Source organism: Manacus vitellinus, unplaced genomic scaffold (assembly GCF_001715985.3).
Source record: "Manacus vitellinus isolate BGI_N305 unplaced genomic scaffold, ASM171598v3 scaffold_33_pilon, whole genome shotgun sequence".
NCBI lineage: Eukaryota > Metazoa > Chordata > Aves > Passeriformes > Pipridae > Manacus > Manacus vitellinus.
In genome coordinates this window covers 7,727,267-7,739,572 of record NW_021940478.1, presented here as the reverse complement: position 1 = coordinate 7,739,572, position 12,306 = coordinate 7,727,267, and the positions used below count along the sequence as shown (strand labels likewise).

The 12,306-nt window shown below is 42.6% G+C and overlaps 1 protein-coding gene across 1 annotated transcript; it reads left to right on the top strand.

Moving 5' to 3' along the window:
* The first annotated feature begins 84 nt into the window (after positions 1-84).
* Positions 85-1,374, top strand: LOC103762639 (tubulin beta-2 chain). The gene has a single exon (XM_029961417.1). It carries the CDS (start codon positions 241-243, stop codon positions 1,138-1,140), a length of 900 nt encoding a protein of 299 aa, XP_029817277.1. The 5' UTR covers positions 85-240; the 3' UTR covers positions 1,141-1,374.
* Positions 1,375-12,306: the final 10,932 nt, after the last annotated feature.

Below are 12,306 nucleotides of genomic sequence, written 5' to 3'. Positions count from 1 at the left end.
TGGGGAAGGGGAAAGTGGCGTCATCTCTGTTTGTCCCTGGGGCGCTAATGTGGCACCTTGCTTGTGGTCTGCCCTCCAGGTCAGAGCGGGGCTGGCAACAACTGGGCCAAGGGGCACTACACGGAAGGCGCCGAGCTGGTGGACTCTGTGCTGGATGTGGTGAGGAAGGAGTCGGAGAGCTGTGACTGCCTCCAGGGCTTCCAGTTGACCCACTCGTTGGGCGGAGGCACAGGCTCTGGGATGGGCACCCTCCTCATCAGCAAGATCCGGGAGGAGTACCCCGACCGCATCATGAACACCTTCAGCGTGATGCCCTCGCCCAAGGTGTCGGACACGGTGGTGGAGCCCTACAATGCCACCCTGTCCGTGCACCAGCTGGTGGAGAACACGGACGAGACCTACTGCATCGACAACGAGGCACTGTATGACATTTGCTTCCGCACCCTGAAGCTGACCACTCCCACGTACGGGGACCTCAACCACCTGGTGTCGGCCACCATGAGCGGCGTGACCACCTGCCTTCGCTTCCCCGGCCAGCTGAACGCCGACCTGCGCAAGCTGGCGGTCAACATGGTGCCTTTCCCCCGGCTGCACTTCTTCATGCCGGGCTTCGCCCCTCTCACCAGCCGCGGCAGCCAGCAGTACCGCGCCCTGACGGTGCCTGAGCTGACGCAGCAGATGTTCGACTCCAAGAATATGATGGCCGCCTGCGACCCCCGCCACGGGCGCTACCTGACGGTGGCCGCCATCTTCCGGGGCCGCATGTCCATGAAGGAGGTGGACGAGCAGATGCTCAACGTGCAGAACAAGAACAGCAGCTACTTTGTGGAGTGGATCCCCAACAACGTGAAGACGGCCGTCTGCGACATCCCCCCGCGCGGCCTCAAGATGTCCGCCACCTTCATCGGCAACAGCACGGCCATCCAGGAGCTCTTCAAGAGGATCTCGGAGCAGTTCACGGCCATGTTCCGGCGCAAGGCTTTCTTGCACTGGTACACCGGCGAGGGCATGGATGAGATGGAGTTCACGGAGGCAGAGAGCAACATGAACGACCTGGTCTCCGAATACCAGCAATACCAGGATGCCACTGCTGATGAGCAGGGGGAGTTTGAAGAGGAAGGAGAGGAAGATGAGGCGTAAAGTTGAGATGGGTAGGCATTAAGTATAGTCTGAGCAGGCAAGTATTCATTGAGAGAAGGAATCTGTGCAGTTGTGCTGAAGCATGCATTTTTTAATTTGGTGCTCTCCACTGTTGCTTCTGTCAGCAGTTTTGTATCCTTGACTGTCCAATGTTAACAGTAGTTGCAAAAATACTTCAGAGTCTTCTGTTGAAATGGTTAACTTCTCAAACATAAAGGCTTTTTGTGTCCTAAACTGTCTCCTCTGCTTTATTTCTCTCTCTATTAAGCAAGTAATTTCTGTGTAGTTTTTTATATCTTTACTTCTCAGTTTATTCCTTAACCTTAGTGAAAGCTTAAGCTCAATAAAAGAAGAATTCTCAGGCTGTGATTTAGCAGCATGTGGAAACTGTAGTAGCTCAGCTAAGAATGACAGCTAATTTATGAAAACTCCTGTGTGTAACAGCTTATCTAGTTGGTGGGATGAAAGCTGCTTTAGCTAGTAGAAACGAGACACTACACTTGAGAATCCTGCAACTCCTATTTATGCTCATACATGGTAGTGAGGTCAGAGAGAAGATATTGAATTCCACATTACAAGCTGTCAAAACTGATTTGATAGGATAGCTGCACGCTTCCCCACTGCCATTCAGCAGCTTATTTAACTTGTTCCAGGACCTATAGTACATACATTTGGGTGGCTGACTGTGATTTGACTTGATATCTTTCCCCAACTCTCCTCTCTAAATACAAACATTGCATGCAGAGAAGCATAGGTCTGTACTAGCAGACAACTTGAGAACTCAAGACCTGAACTTTCTCTTCAGGAATAAAATTCATGTGTTTCCCAAAAGGCGCCACTAGCTTGCCCTGTAGAAGGATTTACTCTATGGGGCAATCAATTCCCTTTGGGAGATATGAGGTGACGGGCATATTTCTAGGTGATGTGTCTCAAAAGGCTGTCCAGAGCATAATGTATAATCTTAGTCACCTATAAATATCCTGGCAATAGCTGTCTCCAAGTTACATGTTTACAGGACAGTTGTTTGCTCCTGGCCCCTGTGGTAGGAAATGAACCTCTACCCAGGCAGGGGAGGGAAGTGCAGCAGCGCACTGTTGTGCATCTTTGCAAAGGTAAGTGTGGTTTCCTTACAGTGAGGGAGGGGGGATTTATGTTGCTGTGCTTGTAGGTTGCAAGAACCCTGAATGAATCAACTATGCTGTTGTCAGTAGTTAGCAAAGTCTCACAGACCCTATTCCTTCTACAAAAATCCCTCAAGGAGTGTAGCAGTAACCCAATAGTTTAGTCTTAGTTAATCGAAACACCACTTAGGGGAGTGGTCCTGTGCTAAAAAAAAGTGTTGCTTTGAGAACTGCTACCAGTGCTACAATTACTGTGGTCCTTACTGCTCTGAAAGAGCTGGTATGCACATTTGTGCAGCCTCTATTGTGATCCTTTACTGAAATGCTTGCAAGGCATTACTGGAAGAGAGAATTAAAAGGGAGCTGCTGTGCATAACTAATTTCTTGCCTGTTTTGACTCCACTGCCTGTGGACACTGCTCTGAGAGTACCCTGTTCCGTTGCTGATGGGCCTGTTAACCCGGTGTGCAGGGCAACAGGCACTTGCTTTTCTCTCGTCTGCATGCTTGATTTCTGACATACAGAGGAGTGAGAAGCACTTAAACTGCCTGAACTGTCAGTAAAAAATACAGCTGTGTGTATCCACAATAGTACTTGTATTTCTTAGCGCTTGAGCAGTTCTAGGATTAAACATTAGATGAATTGAGGTTGTTTTAGTAACCTAGTTAATACATACTGCCTCAGGCCCTTTGGGAAAATAACACTTTATCTGGTTGCCAAAGTAACCTTGCCTTGAAATTACCTCTCAGGGTTGCACTTGAAACTGTTTATCATACTAGCTTTGAGCCAGCAAACAAATCTAAACTAAGTTTCACTAAAAGATGAGAAGCTTGTCTTTGATAGTAAATATCTTCTTTCAGCTGTGACACTCTAGCAGGTTTCACTAGTGTTCAGCATGTCTAGCTTCTAATTCATAGTGTAATTACACTCTGTCTCTAGCTAACCCTTAAATATAGCTACCCAAGTGACACATTTCACTACAGCTCCCTTAGTAGAAACTAGGACACCATCCTACATGGCTTGCTGCTTGTATTCTGTTTTTTTGTTCTAGGGGAAGAAAAACCATAAATAGAAATACTTTGACAGAAACATGTCCTTTCATAAATCCTACACAGCTTATTTGCCAGTCATAATAATTAAAAAAAAAAAAAATCAAAGCCTCATTTCAGTAGGAGTTGAGATAAATATAGGTAAAGGGGATACTGAAAGATTTGAAGGGAAGGTTCAGAGCTTGGTTGGAACAGTAAGTGAAATATAATGGTGGGTGAGTCTCATACTGGGCCTGGGGGCTACAGTACCTTTTTTTCTTCTTTGTATCTTTTATCTTTATCTGCATTTATGGCCCAGGAGAACATTCACTATAAAAACTGGAGATGACTGCTGTATGCCAAACAACAAAGAGATGTCTTAACAAGTGCATGTAGTTGCAATTTTTCTGTTTCACAAAGAAAGCAGAACCACTGAAAGAATTTCAGATTAGGCAGTCTGACTGCCTTAACCTCTCCTGGGTGTTGATCTGTATTTGCCCATGTGATGAACAACACATCTAGGGCTAAAGGTCTTGCATGAGACATCCTGTTTGGAAGAAATGGGCATAGATAATACAGACTTAGTGGTGTGCAGCTTAAACCACTTACAATGACTGATTTGTGTTGAGATAGAAATTGATAATATAAAGCAATATATTTTCATTTCAATATATCAGTTGTGGCCCAAAGGGAAGCATTCTCCTCTGTTGACAATTAGAACTGATGGTGCTGGGGAAGGGAACATTTTATTTATTTATTTATTCCCTTTGTTGAATGAGTGGAATTTTTAAGCATGTTAGTAGAATGCCTTGATCAAGGCAAACAACTCAATGCTTGTCTGCTGGTAAATGCAAGATAGTAAAGATAAAGGTTGTAAAAACAACTAGGTAAAATGTAGGTTTAATTTATATTGAAATGGCATTAGGATGCCATCTCTTCTAATTTCTTTTCCCTGCTTAGTTCTAGGATCTCAGTCTAAACCACTGAAGCAACAGTGTTGTGGAAATATAGTACAGTACGTGGTCTGGTTCTTCAAAACCCTTAAAGGTAACGTAGGCCAACATCTGTTTTCCAACAGATGTTTTCCATTCTGTCAGGGAGGAGCAATAATGATTTTTCTTCTTCCCAACCTATGTGAAGTGCCTGTATACATCAGAAATTAGGTTGCATTAAGCATACAATGGTCCTGGTGATGTGATAATCTAAGAATCAAACCTGAGGCGCATCCTGCTGACAGATGTATCTTTCCAGAAGGTATGAGGCAAAAAACACAGTAAGCCAAAGTAGCAATGGGATTTATAACCTGGAGAAAGAGGAGAATCCAGACACTTGGTCTCCTCTCCAGCAAATTCTCTGCAAAAATGGGGCAAACCCTTATTCTGTGTAGGGAAATCTCATGGATGATGATATCATGTGCCACATACTTCAAAAGAGTATAATGCTAGTAGGTTCTTCTACATGTGCAAGCACTATCTGCTTAAAGAAACTGTGATGGACTGACAGTCCTTAGGGGGTGGTGCTGCAATGCTGCAAAACAGTTCTGCTGCCTGGAGCAACTGTGGCAAAGTGGTGCAAGAGGGATGAGTTTTCTTATCTCTCGAGGAAGAGCTGGGGCATCTAGCAATACTCCACATCAGGAAGAGTTCTCCCCTTGTTTTCTCTGTCATTTTCCCTCCCTGTAAGCTCCATGGCAAAGTTATGTTTAAGATCAGGATGAAACCCAGTAGTGGCTTTGAGTAGGGCGAGTTTCATGGTTGTTCAATTGAAATCACTTCCTAAACATCCCTGCCCTGCCTTCCCATCCCCTCCCCCCCAATACCCCCTAAACCCCACAACCAAAACTCCACATCTTGTTGTCTTGCTACTATTTTTTTTTTAAGAAGGGCTGTTAAACTATATTTAATTCTCCTCCTCAGTGGGAAGTGCTTTAATTACTGCTTTTTCTTTAATGAGGCCTAATAATTCTGCTTGTATTTAGCTACGAGAAGGTAAAATCCTCGGGAGAAATAATATGACTATGCCCTATATTTGATACACACCCTTTCTCCCAAGGGAAGTTATTCCATTTTTCTTTTCCACATTAAAGCATAATGAGCATATACTTTTAGGGATTGTTCAGATGTGGCAGCCAGAATATGAGGCTATAGGTAATGCTGTTCTCCTGAACCTGCTTGTTGTAGGGAGGCACTGTTTTTCATTTACAAATAATCTCCTTCTCAGTCTTCCCATGTGTTTTTTCAGTTACTTCTACATTTTCACAGAACAAAGCTTGACACTTTTGATGTGTTATACGTGCTTGAGGTAATCAAAGCAAGGTTATTTTTCTTTCTTTAACTTCAAATGAACATTTATTAACAAGTATTAGGAGTTGATCTTGTATATGACTAAAAAAGAAGATTTTTGAGAATTTCCCACCTTTTAATCTACAATCCATTCATAACAAGCACCTGCCTTTTCATATTCCAGCAATCACCTGTCCTGGTCTGTTTGTTATTTATTAAAAGGGGAAAGAGCAGACTACTGGTTCTGAGATACTTCCATTTTAGATGGTTTTTATCTTTAGCTTGCCTACATGAAAATGGAAGCATTTGGTCACAGAAAAGTGCCTGAGGACATGATGCATTTTGGAAAAAGACATTTCTTGGCCCTGACTCTCCTGGACACTTCTCCAGCTGGAGCCCTTTGAGCATTTGAAACCAAGGGAGTGGGAGGATATGGGGGGAGCTAGGAAAGCCTGCCCTTCCCTGGCCATTCTACCAGCAAAGGACACAGTGCAGATGACAACTCTTTCTTCTCCCTGAGCAGTTTAACAAGAAATGAACTGTTTCCCTGCTCCTAACTTCCACCCTACTTTAGGTATTTTATTTTTGAATCTGCCAGAAAGGAAAACTGTGACTTTTTGAAGTGTGTGTATAAGAAAGGTATTTATTTACAGTATCTGAGTAAAAAAAGAATTAATTTAACAGTAGGTCATTCCCTTCTCTCCACTCAAAGTCATTTTTCCCTTACGGGCAGAATTCCACTTGTAAGGGAGGAAATCAAGTTAAGTCTGTTAAATTCTTGTTTATTAATGTTTGATTCTTGTAGTGTAGAGATTTTCCAACTGGTTTTAATTTATCCATATGTCATTTTTTACAATCAGGTTATTTTTCTCACTTGGCTTCCTTGGTAAATTTAAGGCATATTTTCTTTTCTTTTTGGCAAGATTGCCTCTATCATTGCAAACAAAAACATTAATAATAATCCAGCTTAAGCAGAATGTGAAAACACTTGCTCCAGAGGATGAAGTGGCTACCCTGGCAAAGGTTGTGTAGCTTATTCAGTAGAAAGTTCTGTGTTGTCTTGCACTGAAAAATGTTTCCACATTTTCCATGACTTTAATAGAAAGATACTGCCTACCTTCATAGTGAATAGTCGAACAGGGTTTTCAAGCCAAGTTCAAATGGTCTCAAAACAAGCTTTACAAACATGAAATTCAACATGACTTCTTACAGCATGCTTCTCGGCATCCAGCATAATGCTGGTCTTATAATTAATAAATTTATTTTATGGTTGGTATTTGGAAATATCAGCTAGGATTCCAGCTCCACCCTAGCAGGCAGGGATTAGAAATTTCCTGGACATAGAGAACATGGCCACTTCCATAGACAGGGCTGATTCAATATTTTCCAGCTCCTTAAAAAGGGTGGTCCTGTTCCCCTTGCCCCACTTCAGGTGTTACCCTTTTATTATTTCCTCTAGCAGCGCCAGGGAATGTCTGAGCCCTCTTACCTGTCTCTTCATTTCCCTGAATGTCCTCCCAGACAGAAGACTGGAGGAGTGGAAGAAGATTTTTCTTCAATTAGGGAGTGTGTCAGAAAGAGAACTTATGCAAAGAAGGAGGAAAGGGCAGGCAGCTGGAAGCAGGAGAGAGCAAAACAAGATATTTGGTTGATTCAGCCACCTAGTTCAACAGCACTCTGAATTCTCCTGCAGAGAGCCCTGGCAATTTTAAACAACGTGTGTTGAATCCCACCACAAACTACTGCATCTCTTAGCAGACGTCACAAGATGAAGTTCGGAGTTTGCTCAGCGTCAGTTTGAGTTACAAGTAACTATCGGATTGCAAGATAAAGCAAGGAGGCTAAGGAACAAAAGAAACAGTGACTAGCAGATCAAAGTCACTATCTGTGCCTTGTTCTCAATGATGTGCAGGAAATAAGCTGCCCTGGAAAACATGATATCAACATTTCATTTACATTGATGCTGAAATCTTAGTCATCTCTTGACTGAAGGACCCAGTTTGTAGAAATAGCAGATGCATTTCATCTACTGAGCAATCTTAAAAGGTAGATGCAGCCTGGATGGGGGCAGGAGCCATCTGGCTGCTACCCCATCACATCTGGTGTGCCAAGAGGAAATAATGAGAGGCTGTATTGTTTTGTCTTTCTGCTCAGTAAATTGCTGCCTGATGATGATAAACATATTTTTCCCTTTTTGGCGTCATTTTATGACACGTGATCCTGTTTATTATGGTACCTTTGGAAGCGAGATGAATGGGGTTCTATTTGCTGCATCCTGTGCAACCACATTCACAGAAATGCCTAACTTTCAGAGGTTATAATCTAAGTTCACAACAGAAACCACATCATGTGGAAGAAATATTAGGTTCATGAAGAAACATTTCTCCCCTCAAAATTTGCATGGGTTGTTTCAGAATTAACAGCATCCCAAATTACTCTGTAATGTGATTTTTCTCTCACATGCTTATGCTCTCTCCTCTTTTGTTCTTGGCCAAACACACAGATACTCAGCTATAATAAACCCAAGTATAGAGGGCTCTATGATGAAACTGCTTTTGCTCATTCATAAAAGCATGCTCAGTGTTGTTATATTTAATTGCTTCTAGTGCCTGCAGTGGGTCATAATTTTTAAATAAAAATAGGTTTTCCCTTTAGGTATTTTATTGCTAACATTAAAAACACCTTCACAATTATTCCACCCTCTTGCTGGCAAAATATTCTTCTATCTTAATAAACATTGCAAATGATCAAGCATCAGGTTCCAAAGGTGACCTCAGACCGTTCATCAGGTGGGAATATCACAGTTACCAGGGAGAAGATAAACAATAAGATAATGAATAGAGCCTGTTCATTTGAGTATCAACAGAAAGACTCAAAAAGTCATGTAGTCTCTGATATACGTGCCTGAGCAATACATGACATCACCCATTACAAATAAGACAGAATAAAGCCATAGGCAGACATTTTATATGTTTGAGCAGCTTTCACATTTATACATTTGTGCTTCTTTCTCAAACAATGGGAAATCATAGACAGATGTGAGAATGTTGTGGGATCCCTGTTGTCTCCCTTGTGCATCCATTGCGGGGCTCTGCCGTTGCCTTGGAAACTGGGAAGGCAGGGTTTGATACAGGCAAGGAGCAGGCTGCCGAGGGCTTTCAGCTGCTGAGGTGCCTATAGGCGTTCCTGGGCACATGACCTGCCTTTGTATGAATGGGAGAGTTTTGGCTTTCACTTGCAATTATGAACGTTTAGAAATTATGGAGCTTTTATAGATTTTTTTATATTAAAAAAACCCCAAACAATAGCGAACCTCCACATCTATTTAAATACCATTGATGGCTAAGATTTGTTGAAGTTTTTGCCATAATAGAGGGTTCTGAACTGACATTCAAGTAACTGACATTTAATTTGGTTCACTGTGTGTTCACGAATGTTCAGCAGTGCTGTAGGTGAGCAAACTTGCACACACAAACATGTACTTCCCTTTAGGTACTCAATTTAAAACCTGGAGATACATGCCCCCCAGAAAAGAGTAGGAATCTGCAAAGAGACCAGTGCTGTAGCATCTAAGAATTAGTTTCCTAATAAAAGCTCAAAATCCTTAGTGGAATAGCTATAAAGCCTTAGGAAGCCACTGTATGTAGGAAGAAGACATCTCAGGGAGTGTCCAGGTGCCTTCAGGAGAAGAATCACCGTGCTTCAAGTCAGTCTTTTGTAGATTGCCAGAAATACTTTTCCACCCAAAAATCTCTTCAGTGTCTATGTGGATACCTCAGAGATGCCAGAGATGCAGTTGTGTTGCAGTTCCCCCGGTAGTGAGAAGATGTAGTTACCTGCTGCTGCCGCCCAAAAGGGTGGGTTATGCCTATAGCAAGTACAGATGTGTATGCATGAGTTGTGCTAGCAGGAGCAAAAGCTACCTGTTATTAAGTACAGCAGAAATATGTCAGAGGAAAATACAACAACTGGGATATAAAGAAGAAACTTCAACAGAATTTGGTGAAAACATCTCAGTGTCAGCACAATCCTGGATATTTTGTGTTTTGCAAAAGCCACATGTAATACCACCACACTTAATTCCCTGTGTTGCAAAGCTTAAGCAAGTCTGTGCACGTGACATTTCACAGCAGATGAGGTTTCTGCACTTGGAAAGGAAAAGAACCACAGTTGATAAGCAGGTCAATTCACTGGAGCAAACTGAGAGCCACTTTTGAAAATATGATCAAAGTACATTTCCAAGGTCACAGCAGACAAATGCCAGGCAAAGATATGGTACTTCTTTAGCCACTAGTATTTCCTGCCATAGATGAAAAAAAAAAAAAGAGTAAAACTGGTGACATTATGCATTGATTTATATTGTATTAAGCACAGCTAACCTGAGTAATATGTGAACAACTCTGATCATTCTGGCTTTCTTCTTGATAGTAGTATGATTTACCATATCAATTATTGCCTCACCTTTGCAAAAATCTGCTGGTTCTGAAAGTGTTATAACTGCAATATAACATCATAGTGTACTGTGACAGTAAGATTAATAAACTGTTTGGTGTTTCTGGTCACCTACAGCCTCCCACTCCTTTCTCTGCTTTTCATACAATCACAGAATTTTTGAGGTTGGACAACTCTGAGATCATCTAATCTAGTCCTTTCTTTTGCCTGACAGGGTCAACTAGAGCAGGTTAATCAGGGTTGTGTTCACTTGGGTTTTGAATATCTCCAAGAATGGAGACTCCACAATCTTTCTGGACAACCTGTACCAGAGCAAAGTGGTTTTTTTCTTGTGTTTATATTTCTTGTATTCCAGTCTGTGCCCATTGCCTCTCCTACTGTCACTGCATGCCACTGAGAAGAGCCTGGCTCCATCTTCTTTACTGCTTCCCATCAAGTATTTATACACACTGATAAGAATCCCCTGAGCCTTCTCCAGGACAATCAGTCCCAGCTCTCAGCCCCAGATGCTCTAGTTCCTTAACCACCTTCATGGCCTTTCATTGGACTCACTCCAATATGCCCATCTGTCTCTTGTACTGGGGAACCCAGAATTGGATGTAAAACTCCAGATGTGTCTCACCACAACTTACCCCCTTCCTTGACCTGCTGGTGACAATCTTCCTTATACAGTCAAGGATGCTGTTGGACACCTTTGCTGTAAGGGCACACTGCTGACTCATATTCAACTTGGTGTCCATCAGGGTCTCCAGGTCCTTTTTTGGCCAAGCTCCTTCCCATTTGTGTGGCCCCCAGCATGTACTGTTTCAGGGAATTGTTCCTTCCCAGGTACAGGAAGTACCCCTTGCATGTCCCCTTGTTCAATTGCATGAGGTTCCTGTCAGCCCTTTTTTCTCTGGATGGCAGCACAACCCTCTGGCATATCAGCCACTCCTCCCAGTATTGTGTCATCGTCAGACTTGCTGAGGGTGCACTCTCTTGCCATATAAGTCACTAATGAAGAAGTTAAATGGTGTTGGCCGAGGATCAATCACTGGGGTACATCACTAGTAGCTGGCTTCTGAACTTCGTGTTGCTGATCTCAAGTCCTTCAGCTTGGCAGTTCAGCTGGTTTTCACTCCATCTCGCTTGTCTGTTTATCTAGGCCATACTTCATCAGTTGGCCTATGGGGATGTTATAGGAGACAGTTCAACAGCCTTAACAAAATAAAGTGTTAACTGTACTGAGCCTGCTGATGCTTGGGAAAAGTCTGAGAGTTTGCCTTAGCATGCTGTCCCTCTTGGCACTTTAATATTGTGCTAGAGGGGAACCCCTACCAGCTCCGTTATACTGAATACAAGGTGCATCATTTTGTATCCTCTTTACCAACCTGTTCCACTACTTCCTTGCTTGATTGTGGGCTGTTATCTCCCTTCCTTTGTGCTAACGTAAAGCTGTCCTCAATAATTTGGCCAGCTGTGTGGCAAAACTACTTTCACTTTTAAAATATTTACAGCTGTGAATCAATTCATGTTTTATAGTCAAGTTTAATAGTTTCTCCACAATCCATTACAGACCCTGCTGAAATTTGTTTCAGATAAAGTCCTTGGAAGCAGTGCAGATATAGGTGTGTATCTCCGTTGGTTTAGTTATATTCTCACTGTTGTTTTTGAACTGTCCCTCCTCCCTTGGTAATCCACCATATACTTAGCTCATTTTTTTCCTATGAGAGATCAAGCAGAGATGTTTGGAGCAGGATCCAAAATTTTTCAAAATGAGGTGTATGGCAGGTGTCTGGTAAGACCTAACATAATTTCACTTATAGAAAAAAAAAAAGATATCCCAGTCCTATGGATGCTAAACTGCTATCATTGCTGGATAACTCCCAGAAAAAGCATTCTTTAGTATCAGCATAAAATCTTATGCCAGTCCTCTATGTCGCTGAAATCGGAACCCCACAAATACAGGTTTAGCAGCACTATCTAGAACAGAGTTGTGCTGCTTAAAAGTGGCTGGGGGCTTTAACATCGCCACCCAATCCCTGCTTATTTCAGGTGCCTGAGCTATGGAAAAAAATGATTTTGTGCTTAAAACATACTGAAACATGATTAAGCAGGCCTGAGCTAGAAATACAGGCTTGAGGGTGCTAGTAAAACACAGCTGCACGTGCTTTGCTGCTGCAGCGTGGTAGAGGTCAAAGAAAGCACGGGGACGAGTTCCAACAGGTGTGCAAAAAGGAGTCAGGTGTTTTTGTTTTCTTTTTTCTCTTTTTCACCCCAAGACGTGCCATGCCTTGTCCGATTC

Coding starts and splice junctions, on each gene's coding strand:
- LOC103762639 (XM_029961417.1), top strand. CDS start 241: ATGGGCACCCTCCTCATCAGCAAGATCCGGGAGGAGTACCCCGACCGC.